Source organism: Podarcis erhardii, assembly GCF_964252035.2.
Source record: "Podarcis erhardii genome assembly, chromosome: 6".
NCBI classification, from domain to species: domain Eukaryota; kingdom Metazoa; phylum Chordata; class Lepidosauria; order Squamata; family Lacertidae; genus Podarcis; species Podarcis erhardii.
Genome location: NC_138510.1, coordinates 96,389,271 through 96,408,884, shown reverse-complemented (window position 1 = coordinate 96,408,884; position 19,614 = coordinate 96,389,271). Strand labels below are relative to the sequence as shown.

The 19,614-nt window shown below is 45.5% G+C and overlaps 1 protein-coding gene across 1 annotated transcript in view; it reads left to right on the top strand.

Annotated features, from left to right (window-relative positions):
• The window catches only part of PAPPA2 (pappalysin 2), a 112,387-nt gene that overhangs the window by 85,135 nt on the left and 7,638 nt on the right, over window positions 1-19,614 (top strand). The window contains exons 17-20 of the mRNA XM_081865091.1: window positions 1,150-1,318; window positions 2,671-2,803; window positions 3,545-3,654; window positions 5,348-5,419. Of these exons, the coding sequence (XP_081721217.1) occupies window positions 1,150-1,318; window positions 2,671-2,803; window positions 3,545-3,654; window positions 5,348-5,419 (484 nt within the window). The remainder of the gene's footprint in view (window positions 1-1,149; window positions 1,319-2,670; window positions 2,804-3,544; window positions 3,655-5,347; window positions 5,420-19,614) is intronic.

The window sequence follows — 19,614 nt, the reverse complement described above, 5'->3', positions numbered from 1 at the left end:
CAAAAAGGCTTCCTTTGGAGAATGGAAGTCTTGTCCAAGCGAGAACAAAAAGAAACAAAACTTTGGCATAAGGAATGCAAGTGGACAATAAGAGAGGCTAAATTTGAGGAACACGTTGCTAAAAACATAAAGACTAGCAATAAAAAGACAAACTGACATACCTCAGTAGCAAGAGATTAGCAAGGAAGGTAGTTGTGCCTTTGGATGAAAAGGGAGTCAAAGGATGCTTAAGGAGATCACAGAACGAGTTATTTGCACCCGTCTTCACAGGGGAAGATACAGGGCAAATTCATGTTTCTGGACAAGCTACCACGGGAAGGGAGCCTGAGGAAATGAGGAAGGGAGCCTGAGGAAACTTCTCCTAAAGAATAGTGGGAACTGTAGTTCTTTAAGGCTGCTGGGAATTGTAGCTCTGTGAGGAAGAAACTACAGCTCCTAGGTTTCTTTGGGGGGAGTCATGTGCTTTAGATATGTGCCGTTGCTTTGCCCCTCTGTTCTGTTGACTCATCCTTTCCTTCCCATTTGCTTAAAAGCAACACTTGCTTCTCCCTTTTCAAACGTATTCTGGCTTTATTCTCCCTTAGCTCACACTTCATGCTCCCTGTTCTGTAGTCAAACAGCTATAAATATACAGTGGTGCCCCGCAAGACGAACGCCTCGCAAGACGGAAAACCCGCTAGATGAAAGGGTTTTCCGTTTTGGAGGCGCTTCGCAAAACGAATTTCCCTATGGGCTTGCTTCGCAAGACGAAAATGTCTTGCGAGTTCCTGCGGGTTTTTTTCCCCCTTTCCCCCCCTTTTCCTAAGCCCTAAGCCGCTTATCAGCTGATCCGCTAAAAGCCGCTAAACCGCTAATAGCGCTAATCCGCTAAGCTGTCAATGGGCTTGCTTTGCAAGACGAAAAAAACGCTATACGAAGAGCCTCACGGAACGGCTTAATTTCGTCTTGCGAGGCACCACTGTAATGGCAGATTCAGTCCCCCCCCCCCCCAAGTAAAGTACTTTGCAATCAGTTTTTAAGCAGCTGGCCAGTTGATCACCACTCTCAATTGCAAAGGTTAAAACAAACAAAAGACACCCCCCTCCAAATAGTGCTACACTATGCAATGACATAACCAGCCTTTTCCTGTGTTTTTAATTCCCCTCCTAGAAAGTTCCTGAATATTCAGTGTCTCGAAAGTGGCTTCTGGGAAGAAGGTAGCTGTGTTCCAGTGCTGTGTAAGCCACCCCCACCCGTCTTTGAGGGGATATACAACTGCACAAATGGCTTTGAGCTTGACAGCCAATGTGTTCTCAGCTGCAGCCCACAGAATAAGAAGGTAATGATCGTTCAGTATAGTGGCTGATTTACTAAATAGCCCAGAGCATCTAAGATTTCCATTGAAGGGCAGAAATAGCAAATTTGATAGTTCAGCATTTTGGCTGCCTCCTTTTGCCTTGCTTGCTGCTATCTCTTGAGCAGGGGTTGGCAACCTAAGGCCCATGAGCCACCCCCGAACCGAGCTGCCTGCTCGACGAGTCCCCACGCGCTGCACTAAATCAGCACAGCGTGGCGCTGGCACTCGCTTCTGCAGTGCTGGAAATTGCGTCTGCGCAGACACAAATGCCAGAAATTGCAGGCACGCGGGCTCCAGCCCACGGAAGGATCTCCGCTGGAGTGAACCATCCCAGGTGAGATAAACCTTGGCGACCCCTGCTCTTGAGTTTGGTTTTATTTTGTTCTAGATAGAGAAACAGAGAGAAGGGCAGTTCAGCCTGTGGAAACAGGAGCAGGGAAGTATTTGGTTCCTGGTTCCCCTGGAATGGATTTATTGGACTGCATGTACAAATTCAGATCAGTGAACTGCTTATTAATTAACCTAGAACACTTCTGTCCCTAGTTTTATGCTCATAATCACTGATAAGGAACCTGGATAAGATTGAGGTGTATGCGTGTGTTTGTGTTTGTTTGTTTGTTTGCTTGCTTGCTTGCTTGCTTGCCTGAAATATTTGTAGGCAGCTTAGCGTAACTAAACATCATAGTGGTGAACAACAATACAAAAAAAATATAAACGGATAAAAGCAGTTATCTATCTATCTATATGGGACGCAGGTGGCGCTGTGGATTAAACCACAGAGCCTAGGGCTTGCCGATCAGAAGGTCGGCGGTTCAAATCCCCATGACGGGGTGAGCTCCCGTTGTTCGGTCCCTGCTCCTGCCAACCTAGCAGTTCAAAAGCACGTCAAAGTGCAAGTAGATAAATAGGTACCGCTCCGGCGGGAAAGTAAATGACATTTTCGTGCACTGCTCTGGTTCACCAGAAGCGACTTAGTCATGCTGGCCACATGACCCGGAAGCTGTACGCCAGCTCCCTCAGCCAATAAAGCGAGATGAGCGCCGCAACCCCAGAGTCGGCCACGACTGGACCTAATGGTCAGGGGTCCCTTTACCTTTATAAAAGCAGGTGTGCCTTTAAAACTAGCACAGACTAGTTTTGACATCAAAAGTCTCTCACCACACTATCCCTTTAAAGTGACAGCAGTAAAAATACTGGTAACCCCCAAATTTGTGCCAGTTTAGTGAAAAGCATATTTGGGGTGTTGATTCAGCAAAGGTGTTTGATTTTAGTGAATCTGTCCACAAGAGCAGACTAGAATTTCAGGATGAGTTCTGCATCCTTTGTACTTTCAGGTCCCAATCCTTTGCACTAAAGATGGTTTGTGGACAGAGGAATTTAAATTGTGTGAAGATCTGCAGGGGGAATGTTCACCACCCGAAGAGCTGAACTCAGTGGAGTACAAGTGTGAGGAAGGCTATGGAATTGGTAAGAACTTCTCCCCTTATCTCCTGCAACCCCCTTTTTTCAGGTTCTTGGAAGAAAGCTTCTCCCCTTTCCTCCAAAAAGCTAAGTCTCTCACTTTCTCCAAGAATTAGGAAAGAGTTCATGAGTCAGCAGTGATTTAATTGATGGTACATTTCAGATTAATTGCTGCTATAATAGTCTATGGATTAACTCAACAATGTTATTTTAATTTTTGATTGATTTATCTGATTATTGGAGGACTGGAGAAACTCAAAATTATCTGGAGATGGGGGGAGGTAAGTGCCTTTTCAATGAGGAGGACATCATCTGGATGCTGCAAAAATAAATACATAAATAAAATACTGATGGAAGCAGCTTCACATTAAACTCCATTGTGGATGAGCCCAGAGAGAAGCAGGACATGGAAGCCAGCAATTTTTATTGGATTTGGGTTTTCATCTGAGCTGGAGAAGAATTTTGGACCTCACAGCCTTCATTCAAAGGCTATTGAACAGCCTAGAAGTTTGGGCTGTGTATCTTAAATGCAGAACAGTTCAAACTTTAGAACTATTCATATCTTTGCACATGGCTTCCTGTGGCTTTTGGATCTCAGGTATCATGAATGCAAGGTTGGTGTTGTAGCCTTTTAGAGTCTCAAAGTGGGAGCAACATGAAGAGCTTAGGTAGAGCTTCACAATGCCCAAGAGATCTCAGTGGCTTCAGGTGCAAAAGGTAATTATTACCTGCTCTTTTACCCTCCAGGTGCTGTGTGCACACCTTCCTGTCTAATTCTCCCGAAAGATCCAGTAACACTGCCTGAAAATGTCACTGCAGATACCATGGACCACAGATTGAAGCCTGCTAGAGTTCAGGTAAAGTGGCCCAGGTGATGTGGAAGCCAGTATATAAATTATAAAGTATATAAAGTAAACCTGTGCTAGAAGTATTACCACCAGCCATTCCCACCTTATGTGTTCTGGCTTGTTGCTATGCAAGAAACTTCCCTGGTGATCTGGGTAGTTGCTATGCAGAACCAAAATGGGAGAGATTTTTGTTAAAAAGCTCTGCCAGGTTCTAATTCTCTACCCCCCCCCCTTCCACCTTGGATGATTTTTGAAAATTCAGGTCATACATTGAGTGATCCTTGGCTGGCTACACTTAGGGTCATCCATATGTTTGGTCAGGAAGCCATTCACTTTACTTGAATTAGCTTCATTTGCTCATAGTAATGTCAGCATGTACCTAAACATCACCGACTCCATACCATTTTGATGTCATCACTTCTCTGAATAGCCAAGATCAGTCAAAAAGTTACAAGAGCACAGAGAAATGACCACTAAAGTAGCAACAAAGAGTGTCAGCACTGGGTATTATTGGCTGCAAACAATCACAAAAAAATAAGGGATTAATGACTTCTCATTCTGTCCTCCCAGAACCACTGTTTTGAAGGAGGGGATTGAATGAATGTAAAGAGTATTCCACAGTGGTTTCACTTGAATGAAGCTTAACAGGTGGTACAGATGCTGGAACTCTCTGACATCCTCCAAAGTTCACGTGTTTCTGGGAAGAGGATGTACAGAAAAGATGGACATGAGTACTCTAGCAGGAAGGGGTAAATTAAATGTGGCAAGAGCATTAGTCTGAAAACAACTGCAGATTCCCTCTTTTCTCTTCAGCTGTGGTTCCATCCCAAGCTGTCTTGATCCAAGCTGGTTTTGGTCTGAATATTTGGCTAGGATTTCCAACTTCTTGCTAATGGCTGACTTAGGAAATATTGCCCTGTTTCCCCTCCATGGAATGGCTAAAATGCCTCAGATATTATAACTTCTTTGTTTTCCCTTAATTGGGTCTATCAAGAATGATATTTCTGAAAATAAAACTGAAGCATACTGAAAGCACAGTGGAAGGGAAAATAAAAGCAGAGAGTACTATCAAGAGCCAGAGTTTCAAACCAAGATTACCCTGTTCCTCCGAAGAATTTTCAGGAAGTGTGGGAACGCTCAGGGTTTCATTCATTTGGACACTGCTGTGTGTTAGGTTGAATCAGCCATATGGGATATGTTGCAGCAGGGGAGGGGTGTTGTTTTGTGGCCCTGCTCTGCAGGGTCTGTCATTCTGAACTGGAAAGAAGGCCTTGAGTTGGAATTCTCCAACACCGGTTGCTAAGACACATATCCTTTGTTTATTTTCTCAATTCCTTGAATGCTTTGTACATTTCTGATTCACTTCTCTTCCTCCTGGACTTGACTGTCTGCAAAGCTTTGTCCCAAGTGCAAGATTGCATGTGAAATCTGCAGCACTTCACAGGTGGAATCTTTGAATGTATACATTACAGACCATTGGTCATTCTGGTAATACTTAATATTTAATACTTAAAGCAGGAATGAAGAACCTGCAGCCCTCCAGACTATAGCTCCCATTTTCCTGACCACCAGCCAAGGAGCTGCTAATTCAACAATATCTGAAAGGCCAACAGTTCCTAATTTCTGACATTCAGTGATACTGTAGAGAGGCACACCTTACTTCCTGCATCACATGAAACTTTCTGCTTTTTCCTTTCTTCAGAGTATCGTGTGCACTGGAAGACTGGAGTGGCATCCAGATCCGAAAGCCATTCATTGTATTTCTTCATGCGAGGTAAGGAGTGTGCAGAATGGATGTTTGGTGATATTCTAGTGTCTTTGCATCTTCTCTTGTGACACACCGGGCTGACAAAATTGAAGATCCCATTTTCTGAAATGCAGAGGTTTGAATGTTTATGTTTTTGCAAAGTAGAGACCACCACCAAAAATTCATCTAGTCATACCCCCTGCAATGCATGCTTTAGTTGAAAGCATCCTTGACAGAAGAAGAGAGAAGAAAAGTTTGGATTTGATATCCCACTTTATCACTACCCAAAGGAGTCTCAAAGCGGCCAACAATCTCCTTTCCCTTCCGCCCCCACAACAAGCACTCTGTGAGGTGAGTGGGGCTGAGAGACTTCAGGGAAGTGTGACTGGCCCAAGGTCACTCAGCAGCTGCATGTGGAGGAGCGGGGAAGCGAACCCGGTTCACCAGATTACGAGTCCACTACTCTTAATCACTACACCACACTGGCTCAGCTAAAGCATCCATGACAGATGGCCGTCCAATCTCTGCTTAAAAACCTTCAAGGAAGGAGCATCCATCATCTCCTGGGAGAGTCCATTCCACTGTCAAACAACTCTTACTGTCAGGAAGGTCTTTCTGATGTTGAGTCGGAATCTCCCTTCTTGTAACCTGAATCCATTGGATTGAGTCCTACCTTCTAGAGCTGTGGAGAACAAGCTTCCTTGTTCTTCCATGTGACAACCCATTAGATATTTGAAGAAGGCTATCATATCTCTGACAGGAAGAGCTGTTTGACAGTGGAACGGTCTCCCTTGGGAGGGGGTGAGCTCTCCTTCTTTGGAGGTTTTTAAGCAGATGGCCATCTGTCATGGATGCTTTAGCTGAGATTCCTGCATTGCAGGGGGTTAGACTAGATGACCCTTAGGGTCCCTCCCAACTCTAAAATTCTCTGATCTCCTAGTCTCCTCTTTCCCAGGCTAAACATACCCAGCTCCCCCAACCATTCCTCATAAGGCTTGGTTTTCAGACCCTTGGTCATCTTGCAGCCTTCTTCTGCACATGTCCTAGCTTGTCAATATCCTTCTTAAATTGTAGTGCCCAGAACTGGACACAGGTGTGGTCTGACCAAGGCTGTGAATTGTTACCCAGCTACCATTTTGAGAATTCTTTGGAGGGAGGGGTGGCCATGACAGTTGTGTTCCACAGAAGACCCTGGGCTGTAAAGGGGGTGGGGAAACATATACCTCAGGCTATTTAGTTATGTCATCTAGATTTCTTTCTCTCTCTCCTGTGTCTGGTGCTTGAACAGCTTAACTTCCCAGCTTCCCTCTTGTCCTTGGCCTATCAATCTTCTGTCCGTTTCAGTCCCTTTTTGCCAGGAGTTGGGGGTAGTGAGGGATGAGGCATTTGGAAACCCAAAAAGAAGGGTGAAAAAAGTGGGGAAAGGAGAAGGCATTTGGAAAGCTCATCAGGGATGTCAGCTGGTGGTGGAATGGACTGTGAATTACTGAAGCTACCCGTGAAGTTCTTCCTAGTACTATCATGAGAAAAACAGATGACAAAAATGCTAAAATGGCTGGATGAGGGACGGATAGCCAGAGCACAGAGTGACTTGGAAGCAATCTGCTGGGGAAGGATGAGGTGAAACCAGTGATCAATTTTAGAGCTGTTGACAGTTCCTGATATAGTCTAGTAGCTTGAGTCCCTGGATTTTGCCTGGATAGCTATTGATTGGGTGAATGGAGAGATTTGTGGCCTGCTCTTGGGCCAGGTAACTAGACAAAGGGTAGTCAACTGGCATGAGCAAAAGCCAGCTTAAAAATGCATTTTATTTGTCCCTCCCCAATGTCCCTCCAAGCACGAGAGTATTCTTTATTGTTATTTACATTGCTATCTCACCCATCCTTCAAGTCACTCAGGGTGGCATTCATGTCCAGGTCTTCTCAGTCTGCTATTGCACACTTGGATCCACTATCCACTGCATCACTTAAGTACAAACATTGCAGTGTTTTACTTGTACAGAAAGGAAATTGCAGAGCTATTCAAGTTGCTGTCTCTGTTTGGGCTTTTGTATTCATGGAGCTTTGCACTCTGTATAATTATGAAGCCTTCAGTCCCTGGTGATACCAGTCTTCTTATAGAGCTTGCCTTTGAAGGGGCTGTATTATGCAAGAATAAAGCCCTCTAAGAATACAAGAGTTATTCACCCCAATGTTAATGGTAAACAGATGCTGCTTCAATTTGAATTTCTGCTGCTGCTGAAGGTGTCACAGATGCATTAAAAGATTTTTAACACAAAAAAGGGTGTGCCAAGTTCCTAATGAGGATGATTAATCTAGGGGGAGAGCAGTGGTATCACAATTAGTCCCACATACAAAGTCTCGGCCTTGAAATCTCTATTTTGAAAAATTGCTTTTGCATTTGAGAGCTTTTGTTTCACTTCTACACACTGCAGGCCTTTAATGCAACTGGACCCAACTGCTGTTTTCCTAGCAGAATGCGAGGCAGCCTACCGTCGGTTAATCGTCCTCTTCCACTCTGCCCAGGAAACTTTATCATCACTTCTTCCACTCCTCTATATACTTCCAGTTTTGTTCATGCCTCAACCTGAGCAGAAGTCCTTTTTGATCCTCTGCATTTTCCTGCCAACTGCTGTGCTTCTTTCCTCCCCAAGCTTTCGAATGTATCTTTCCCCAGTCTTTTCTTCTTTCTCTACTGCAAAACAAACAAAGTTTCCTGCCCCTGCCCTGCCACTTACCTTGAAGAGATCCCACACTGGGTCATTGTCATCCCTTGCTCTGTTTTCTTTCGTGGCCAAAATGTAGGTTAGATTCTTGGGGAGGACACTGGTCTTGTCAGATATGAAGGCTTGTTTCCAAAGAAACCCAAAACGTGCAACTTGTATAGGGCTGCATTTGATGTTATAGCATGTGGATTCAGAATTAGTAGCAGCCCCAGCTGCAATTCACAGATGTCCCTGGAAAAAGGGATAGACTGATAAAGCACTCTGGGAATTGTAGCTTTGTGAGGGGAATAGGGGGTTTCGTCGCAAGGCTCAGCACCCTTAGCAAAATGCAGCTCCCATGGCTGTTTAAAGTGGTATTCATGATGCTGCAAATACGTGATGTGAACGTGCTCTTGGTTGGGTTGTGGGAATTCCATTCGCCCTTCAGCCGTCACGCTTGAATCAGCCCTTGGAAGGCTTTCACTAGTGCCCAAAGGCACGGGTCTGTGCTTTCAGAATGTAAGCTTCCTTTATTGGCAACTTCAGTGTGTTCTGTTTATGAAGAGCACATGTAAAGTGAGTTGCTCTGGCGTTGTCATGCAAAAGCAAGGATGAGATTCTCAATGAAATGACCAGAGCTGGGAATGGGGGAGAATGATGCCACACAGAAGACTCCCTTCCTCATGCCTGGAAGCTTAACAGGAGAGCAATTGCCAGGCCACATCAGGATCCTGTGGTTGATCTTCCCCCATGCTCTGGTCTCCAGCGGTGGTTGGTACCAGTTGTTTCAGAGCATGGTGGTGTCTCCTTTTAATCCCACTGCGGTTGACGCTGTCTTTGGCTCTGGAGGGTTGGGTTTATGACAGAATTTGACAGCTGGTGGTCTTCCAACTGGCTCTTCCTTTCTGTGGCAGCAGCCTCTCTTTGCAGTCAAGAGGCCTGAGGGCTGCTCCATGTGTGGTGACATTTCTACACTCGAGTAGTGATATCTATGTGGGAAAACAGCAGGTGGAGAAGAAACTGGCATACAGCAACTACGTGAAGCATGAGGATAGCAATAGACAATGAAGGTCTCGAGGCAGGAAAGATTAAGGAAGGAATAAAGTTAGTGAGTAACAAATACATTTCATATGCTTTGCCATATTTGTTACACAAATGTCATCCTCAAAATACAAAGTTGTCTAGGATGCAGCAGCAGCACCATCTTCCTTTAACAATTAAGTTCAGGCAGATTATTCTGAAAGATGCAGACCCAGAAGTGATAATACTCTGCTTGCATCAACTGTCACAGCTCAAGAGGAGACTGGTTTTCATTAAGTTCTCATGAAACGAGCTGGCATAGCTGCTGTTACTAATTCTGTCACTTGAGTAACTGACAATTGTGTGGATCAGCTGGAACAATCTGTATACTCTCTATGGTTATAGTTCATTATTAAGCAGATGATACAGATTATGGATTATGGATTTTCTTTAAGAGGGGGATAAAAGTAAAAGGTAAAGGGACCCCTGACCATTAAGTCCAGTCACGGACGACTCTGGGGTTGTGGCGCTCATCTCACTTTACTGGCCAAGGGAGCCGGCGTACAGCTTCCGGGTCATGTGGCCAGCATGACTAAGCCACTTCTGGTGAACCAGAGCAGTGCACAGAAATGCCGTTTACCTTCCCGCTGGAGCGGTCCCTATTTATCTACTTGCACTGGTGTGCTTTCGAACTGCTAGGTTGGCAGGAGCAGGGACAGAGCAACGGGAGCTCACTCTGCGTGGGGATTCGAACCGCCAACCTTCTGATCGGCAAGCTCAAGAGGCTCTGTGGTTTAGACCACAGCACCACCCGCATCACTTAAGAGGGGGATACATAAGCATAACTGAATAGGTGACATGAATGTGTACAACTGCCAAAATAGATCAAGGCTATATACACATCATACGTTTAAAACACATTTAGAGCCCATGATTTCCCACAATGAATCCTGGGAACTGTAATTTGCTAAGGATGCTGGGAATTGTAGCTTTGTGAGCATTAATTTATGCTTCCCAGGATTCTTGGGGACATATGGTGGACTGGTGATAAAAAGACAAGTAAAAGAAAGGACTTAATTCCCACAGCACATAGTTAAACCCTGGAACTCGCTTCCAGAAAGGATTAATGGAGAAGGATTGGACAAATTAATGGAGGTGAGGGCTATTGATGAATCCTAGCCATAATGGCTGTGCTCTGTTTCCATCGTCAGAGGCAGCAATGCTTCTGAATACCAGTTGCTGGAAACCAGAGGAGGGGAGAGGGCTCTTGTTCTCGGGTCCTGACTGTGGGCATCTAGTTGGTCACTGTGAAAACAGGATGCTGAACTTGATGGGCCCTCAGCCTGACCTTGCTCAATATTACCAACGCTGGCAGAGGCTCTTGAGGGTTTCAGGCAGGGGACAGGCCCAGCCCTACCAGGAGATGCCGGGAATTGAACCTGAGACTAGTTCAGGCTTCCTCAACCTCGGCCCTCTGGGTTTTCTTATGGCCTACAACTCCCATGATCCCTAGCTAGCAGGACCAGTGGTCAGGGATGCTGGGAATTGTAGTCTCAAAACATCTGGAGGGGCCGAGGTTGAGGAAGCCTGGACTAGTTGAGATTCCTGCATTGCAGGGGATTGGACTCCATGGCCTTTGAGGTATCTTCCAGCTCTACAATTCTACGGTTCTGAGACCTTTTGCATGCAAAGCTTGTGCCACTGGACCATAGACCTTCCCCTTTCACTGGCCATCTCCATTTCTTACCCAAATGCTCCAAATTCCTACCAAATTCCATGGGAAACCTGAAGCCACCCTGAGTGCAGCATAGAAAGTTGAAGCCAGCTCCTCACAGGGAAGAGGCTTTTGGATTATAATTGTGGGCAGGCTAGCAGGGGGCTGGCAATGGGGAGATAGAGGTTTCAGACAGTATGTGGGTTTGGCATCGGGCGTGGGCTTTTGGAGAGCTTTAAAGCCAAGCATCTGTCATAAGAGTCTTCTGGATCAAGCCAAGGGCCCATTTAGTCCAGCATCCTGTTCTTTCAGTGGCCAACTAGATGCCTGTGGGAAAACAGCAAGCCGGACTCAAGCACAAGAGCCTTCTCCCCTCTTGTGGTTTTCAGAAGCACGGCTGCCTCCAGCTGTGAAGGCAGAGCAGAGCCATCGTGGCTAATAGCCATCCATGGCCCTCTCCTCCTCCATGAATTTATCTAATCCTCTTTTAAAGCGACCCAAGGTTGGTGGCCATCACTGACTCTTATGGCTGCTGCATGGTGAGGTCCTTTATTTGGTTTCTCCTGAATCTTCCAACATCCAGTTGCATTTGATGTTCATGGGCTCCAGTATTAAGACAGAAAGATCAAAGCTTTTTTTCTAGCCACTTTCTCCATGCATAATGTTATAAACTTCTATCATGTCACCTTTTGCTTCTCCACACCAAAAAGCCTCATACGCTGCAGCCTTTCTTCATAGGGGAGTCCTTCCACTCACTTGGTCATCCTGGTTGTCTTTTTCTGAACCTTTTTCAACTGTCATCAACCTGGTCGAAAGGTAATGAAGAGAGACAAGGATTGTGCCAACTCTCAGCTGCAAAGCATATACAGGGTTTTGTCCTGGGCCCGTAGTTGTTCAACGTCTTCATAAATGACTTGGGTGAAGGAATTGAGGGGGTGCTCATCAAATTTGTGGATGACACCAAACTGGGAGGGGTAGCTAATGCCACAGAGGACAGATTCAGAATTCAAAATGACCTTAATAGATTGGAGAACTGGGCGGAAGCTAACAAAATGACTTTCAGTAGGGACAAATGTAATATATTTGGATGGTTCAAATATATAAAAGGATGTCACATAGAGGAGGGAGAAAGGTTGTTTTCTGCTGCTCCAGAGAAGCGGACACGGAGCAATGGCTCCAAACTACAAGAAAGAAGATTCCACCTAAACATTAGGAAGAACTTCCTGACAGTAAGAGCTGTTCGACAGTGCATGCTATTCTAGGCTGTATCAACAGAAGTCTAGTGTCCAGATCAAGGGAAGTAATAGTACCACTCTATTCTGCCTTCCACACCTGGAATACTGTGTCTGTTTCTGGGCACCACAATTTAAGAAGGATTTTGACAAGTTGGAACGTGTGCAAAAGAGAGCAACCAGGATGATCAAGGGTCTGGAAACTAAGTCTTACAGGAGCACTTGAAGGAGCTGGGTATGTTTAGCCTGGAAAAGAGGAGACTGAGAGGAGATATGATAGCCAGCTTTGAATATTTCAAGGGCTGTCACATGGAAGAGGGAACATGCTTGTTTTCTCTTGCTCTGGATGGTAGGACTCAAACCAATGGCTCTAAGTGACCGCCTCTCCTGGTATTCCCCACAGAGGACCTTAAGGTCCATATATAGCAACACCCTAGAGGTCCCAGGCCCTAAGGAAGTTAGATTAGCCTCAACCAGAGGCAAGGCCTTCTCAACACTGGCTCCAGGCTGGTGGAACGCTCTGTCTCATGAGGCCAGGGCCCTGCAGGATCTGATTTCTTTCTGCAGGGCCTGTAAGACAGAGTTGTTCCGCCTGGTCTTTGGCTTGGAGCCAATTTGATCCCCTCCCCCTCTTTCCTTTTCCCTTTCTCCTCCTGTGAAGAGGCTGCATCCTAATGTTTTAATGTTGTATCTTAATCTTTTAAATTGTATTTTAATCAACTTGCTTTTCTTATTGGTTGTTAGCCGCCCTGAGCCCGGTCTTGGCTAGGGAGGGCGGGGTATAAATAAAAAATTATTATTATTATTTATAAGTTGCAAGAAAGGAGATTCCAACTAAACATTCAGAAAACTTTCTGACAGTAAGAGCTGTCAATAGTGGAATGGTCTCTTTTGGGACTCTCCTTCCTTGGAGGTGATTTAGCAGAGGTTGGATGGTCATCTGTTGTAGATGCTTTAGATTCCTGCATTGCAGGGGGTTGGGCTAGATGACCCCTAGAGGTGGGTCCCTTCCAACTCTACAGCTCTATGATTCTATGATTCTGCGAGTGGTAGAATAACGCTTCTGCTAAAAGGAAATAAAGAGCTACAGAGGGCAGGGGGTGTGTAGGTATCTAAAGCCATTTGCACATAACAAAATACAGTGGTACCTCGGGTTAAGTACTTAATTTGTTCTGGAGGTCCATGCTTAACCTGAAACTGTTCTTAACCTGAAGCACCATTTTAGCTAATGGGGCCTCCTGCTGCCGCCACGCCGCCGGAGCACGATTTCTGTTCTCATCTCGAAGCAAAGTTCTTAACCTGAAGCACTATTTCTGGGTTAGCGGAGTCTGTAACCTGAAGCGTATGTAACCTGAAGCATATGTAACACGAGGTACCACTGTATGTATTTTATCAAAGTAATTGTTGAACTGAAATACAATTAAGAAGTATATTAATAGTGATTTTTTTGGGGGGGGGCAAGAGAGTGGGTCCCTAAACTATAGCTTGTTTAGCTTATACGTAAATCCGGCACTGGTCATCGCACTGACAGTGGCAAACGTGACCCTGGGGGGAATTGGGTTGGTGCTTTTCTGCTGCAAAGCCGATCTTTAGTGCAGAAGCAGTGGAAGGGAATTCCTTCATCTTCTCTCAGCCGGCCACTTTCCACAATGCAACCACCCCCACCCCTGCACTTCTTAGACACCACCAAGCATGAAACTGCTTTGGGGAGAGGGGTTGCAGAGGACGAGTTACAAACCTGCCACTTGGTCTCTTCTCCTGCAAATCATCCACCAGTGGAGGATCAGCAACAAGCTCACAGAGTCACAGTGCTTACTGCTGTCTGAAGGATCATCTGGGCCTGCACTTGCCCTGCTGCTTCCCCCCAGGAAAACCAGATCTCTACTGCTGAATTGGAGCAAATGTCTACTGGGTTTTATGCAGATTGATGTTTGCTGTGGTTTTGGCACTAAAGACCGGGATTCCCGGGGGATGCATCAGGGCGAACAGAAAACCTATCCAGTAAGTGGAAGAGTGGAGGAGCCCAGAGTCATTCAGTGTGTTTGCTTAGCTTGAGGGCCCCCTCCTCTTTCTCACTCCTTGCTTCAGCGCTTCTTCTGCCTCCCCTGTCAATCCCAAGTATTTACATTAGCTGCTTTGCATTTGTGCAGCCTTTTGTGTCTTCTCCTGACAAATATCAAGTAGGCAGAAGAAACAGGTAGACATTTTTTAAAGTTTTGATCTGAATGGGAGCCAAGGAGTGGTTGCCTCCTGCTGAAATAAGCCCCTCAGCTGAAGGGAGCAGTCAGAAGCGCCGTAGCCCCTCCACCATCTACCATCCAGCACGGTTTTTCCTCCCTTTTAAAGTCCTGCAATATAAACTTGGCAGAAACCAGATGCGAAATGGGCCAGGAGGCCCCTGTGGCTTTGAGGCTTGTTTTCCATAACCCATTCTATCCTGTCGCATATTTAAGCAAGTGTTGGCTTGGGCAAAGGTTTAAAAAGGCCGACTGCTGTGGGTAGCAACCCAGCCTGGTGTTGTCAAGATGAAACCATTACCCCAAAGGTGAAAAACACCAGAGAGAACAACCAATGTAAGGGATTACTCAATCGAGGTACGAAAATGGAGCAATCAATGTTCCTAACGTCCCCATTACACAAGGTTGGTTGGTTAGCTGGTTTTAAACAAACAACGGCATTGCAAAGTTACAAAATACCCAAATGAAATTCCCTGGTTAATCTGATACGCTGCCATATAATGGCTATATCTGGAAGTCCACAACATTCCTGGTCATTGGACCTGTTTCCACAAATCCTTCATCAGAGGCCAAATTACAGCTTTGTTTTGTTATCCAGATAGAAAGCTTTGGTGTTTCCTTACACGCACAAACACACACATGTAAAAAAACAAAACCACTTGACTGGAGGCAGATGGGGTTTATTTTAGGGAGTCAGCAGTACCAGCCATTGCATTCACAATAGCCTTGGCAAAAGGAAACCAGCCAAAACTTCCCCATTCTGGTTTCCTCTCTTGTTTGCACTCCGATTCATTTAATATTACAAAGACCAAGATTCATTCTTTCTTTCTTTCTTTCTTTCTTTCTTTCTTTCTTTCTTTCTTTCTTTCTTCCATTTGCTGTGTCCCAGGCACTCATTTGAGGGCAGGAGGATGGGAATCCATATGGCACCATGCTTGAGCTCTGCATTCAATGCACCCACCCACCTCCCCAGCTAATACAGATTTTTCATTGCGGGGGTGGGGGGGAATCCAATTAGTCCTGTAAAGATGTGAAAACTCTAAAGGTGTAGCTGTGTCAAAGCGGAACCATTTACTGTAAGTTTTGTTTGTTTGTGATGCAACATGTGGTATTTCTTTGGTGGGGAGTCGGGATGAGCTATTGCCATGCCTCCTCAGTTTCAGTTTGACACATCTGGGACAAACGCCGGCTCCCTTGGCCTGAAAGCGGAGATGAGCGCCGCACCCCAAAGTTGAATTCGACTGGACTTAACCGTCGAAGGATCCTTTACTGCCTGAGCCGTTTCATTTCCAGGAAATACAGGGAGGGTGTTGCTTTTGTTTTCATGAAAAGAGGGGTGCCTATCTTACTATGCATAGGGTTTGTTTATTTAAAATCTTAATACTAGTGTGGGGCTTGCTCACCATCAGAAAGCCTGGGTAGTTTGAGTCTCAAAGAAAGCATTTATGAATTTCTCTTCCGTTGGTGTTGAACACCACTGCAGCTTAGTGAGTGATTTATGCTGGAGGGGCAAGGCGCCTGATGCTGGGATTCTACACATGTCTCAGAATAAAAATTAAAATTGGATTGATATAGTGGGGAAAAAATAATAGCAGGATAATGTTGAAATAATAGCAGGATATATAGTGCCAATGGATCTTTTAACGTTTTGTTTGGGCTAATAAAGGATCAAATATTATTAGAAGACAGGTCATTAGTTCAGCAGTTCCTGACAGCTAGCTACTAGGGAACTGTTTATTTTAATGGGGGGGGGAATCAAAAGCACTGGTGGAGGAAGAGGAGTGCGGGGGGAGCGCACTGCCCCCGACAGCAGGATCCCAGTGTGATGCCATCACGGCTGTCCCCCACCTGCGCTGGGTGTCGTGCCCCTGCAGGCAGTGTGTCATGCCCCCAGGACATGCGCCAACCCTGCCCCCACCTGCTCTCCACCACCCTGTGCTGTATGAAGCTCTGCCACTGATCAGAACACCTTGGAAGAAAGGATAGGTGGGATGTTGTAAAGATGTAAAATGGACAAATATTGTGAGAATTAGTGGGGGGGGGGGAAACAACCTGATGACCTTTTTGGTTGAAAAATGGTGCAACAAGGTACAAGAGTGATAAACTAATTCTAATGGGGTTTTTTTTTAAGTATAGCTTTAACTTTGTTTTCCTTTTCCTTTATATTCTGTATGATGTTTTGGTATATTCGTTAATGAGCTAATAAAAATTTTGCATGCACACACACACACAAACAAACAAACAAACAACCCAAGTGCAGATGCAGCAAGTGTGATGCACAACAAATGCACAACAAGTGTCCCATCAGATACTTCCTGTGGCTGGGCAACTGCAAAAACCACACCCTGCTTGTTACTTTGTGCACATGCTCATTGAGGTATGACAGGTAGCATGTGGTGAGGAGCATGAACACAATAGGTACTTAGCATGCACTGCTCACTGGTATGGATGGGATACTAAGGATGTGAACATTTGCAAAGGTGTGGGCTGGGCTGTGTTATTGCATATTCTGATAAAAGCAGAATGAGAAGGAAAAGAAATCTGCAGAAGTAATCCATGAGAAATCACCCCTTCCTTCCTTCCTTCCTTCCTTCCTTCCTTCCTTCCTTCCTTCCTTCCTTCCTTCCTTGATGACATTTGTGTTTGAATGTTGGTGATTCAGTTTCAAATTCCTGAGCTACTGGAACTCAGTCGTCCCACAGAGGTCTTGTAAAGGTATAAATGATGGCTTGTCCCCACTGTGGCTACCTGTCAGGGAACTGCCATCGGAGCCAGAGGGAGAGGGAGGGCTCCAGAAGGATTCCGGAGAGCGTACCGGGAGGGAGAGAAGCAGCCCATCTACTGGGGAAGGAAATCAGCGTAACACTAGTGGATAAAGGGGGGCAGATGGGGGAATCGGCGAGGTGGCTCCATGACTCCTTGCCGGAGACCAGCGGGGAAAGCATGGGTCCTCCGCTGCCCACACCCTCCTTGCGCAGAAGGCTTCCGCGCGGGGAGAGTAGGAGGAGACTAGGCGTCAAAGAGCTTCTTTGCTGGAAGAAGTTCAAGAAACGCCCACTGACGGATTCTGCCAGCGATTGAGACAGCCATGGGTGAGTGGCTGTCCGGACAGAAAGGGTTCACCCAGGTAACTCAGCCAAGCGTGGCGCCGATTTACGCACGAGCAACCCCTAGAACCATTACACTACCTAATAAGTTCCAAAGAGAACTGAGGTAGAATAGCAGCCTATTGCCTAAGACTCAAAACACCGCTGGTTTTTATTTATTTGTTTTATTTTTAATCACATTTATATACCACCTTTATCTATCTCACAGGGATCTCAAGGAGGCAGACACGGTTCTTCCCCTCCCCATGTCATCATCACAACAAGCTTGTGAGGAAGGTTAGACTCAGTCTCTAAGAGATGGTGACTGGCCCAAGGTAACCCAGGGAGCTTCATGGCTGAGTGGAGATTCGAACCCTGTTCTCCCAGGTCCTGGTCCAACACTCTGACCATTACACCAGGCTGGCTCTAGTCAGAATCATATCTCTACCATGAAGGTGGAGGCCCTTCCCTCTACTTTTCCACTTGCAATAAAACTACCTTACTTTAGGACTGCATTGACCGGAAAGCACATTTTAATTACAAATGCTTCCACTTGGTTCTCTGTTCTCTGTTAATGAGAATCACAAAGCCATACAAATACTTCAAGAGAGGTTCATGGGTGATTTAAGTCTAATTGTGTGAAAACCCTATTAGGAAAGGACTGGCGCTTTTTCGAAAAGCTTTGCCAGTGCTGCTCTCTGCTGGCTCTAGGTTGTTCAGGCTGGTTCAGTGTTGCAGCTTCATCTATGCTACTTTCAAAATAAATAACCAGGAAAGTGTTTTAAATTGGTGTTTTAATAACTCTTTTCACTGCAGATTAATTTGGGGAGGGGGGAGTGTTTTAAAAAAAATGCTCTAAGCTTTTTTGAATTAAAAATGGCATAAAAGATTACGGATAGTTTTGTGAGTTTGCCTGGCTTTTGGCAGAGGCTGTTTCCTTGCATGGAAGTGTGTCTACTTTTGACATTTTTGAGCAAAAGGCAGATTGAGGAGGAGGAAAGCTTTCTCTTAAAAGCAGCACAGGGCTGAAGTCTTGTGTCTTAGTGTCACAGATGAAGTTAAATTATTGGCAACTCGGCTGGCAATTTGTTCACCAAATGAGAGCTGCATCAAAAAATATGAGCCGCGAGTGGCGGCATTTCTGTTGCTGAATTGGCTGCTGTTGACTTAATGCAGTTGCTGAAAGTGCCATGCCTGGATTAGAGGCCATGATACTAACGTTAAATAAGTTAGAGTTCTTGTTATTAAGTTGGAGTTCTTTTTTCTTGGATTAGAGACCAGCTAGGAAGATCCTGGATCCAGAGTAGTAGTTGTCCTACAATCTGTAAGGAGAGAGCCTGTGCCTTCCAATTAAGGTATTGGGAAGACATCTACTGATGGTGCTATTTTGAAACGTTGTCCCACTGCATAACAGGCACTGAACAGGTTTCTTGCAGATTGTTACTGTAAGCCTGGTGTTAATCTTGATACGCAGATTTATAGAGGAGCTTCCACCATCTCCAGTTGCCTCCCAAGTTGTGTGCCCAGTGCAGCAGCCTTGGTGCAACACCCAGTAATTTTCTCTTCTCATTTTCTTCTGTGTTGTCCCTGAGTTTCCTTTTCTCCTGTGCATCTCAACACAGAAAGAGTGAAAAAAGACAGCAGGGAGGTGAGAAGCAGAGGATAAAATGAAAGGAATTCTGCAGCCATCAGATGGCCAAGAAAAATACTGAATCCAAACAATGAACATGGCAATTTTGTCTCACAGGCTGCATTCCCTAGTCATCTTCCAGTGGGGAGTCAGAAGCAGCCAAGAAATCTTGGGCTCGTTGCCTCATCAACTTGCATGGGCAAATGTGTGTGTGCATGTGCGCGTGTGTGTGTGTGTGTGTGTGTGTGTGTGTCCGAGTAAGAAAGAGAATGGTGTACACATAGAGGCCTAGTGAAATGATGTAAGGCTGGAAGCCCATAGCCACAAACTTGCCTCTGCTGTTTTATGCCATGGGCCTCAGGCACCTCCAAACTTCCAATGTGTGTCAGCTGGTGAGCTGCTCCATGTGCATTTGGTCATGAAAAGTTGCATGGTTTCTTGCTCCGCCCCGCCCCCCCCCCCGGGCCTCCTGCCATTCATAGGCCACTTGTGTTTCTTTTTGTAGTGTGAACTCAAATATGGAAATCCAGTTACTGGGTTTGCATTATCATATCTCAGCATGAAACAGAAGCGAGATCTTGTTGCTAAAGCCATCTGTA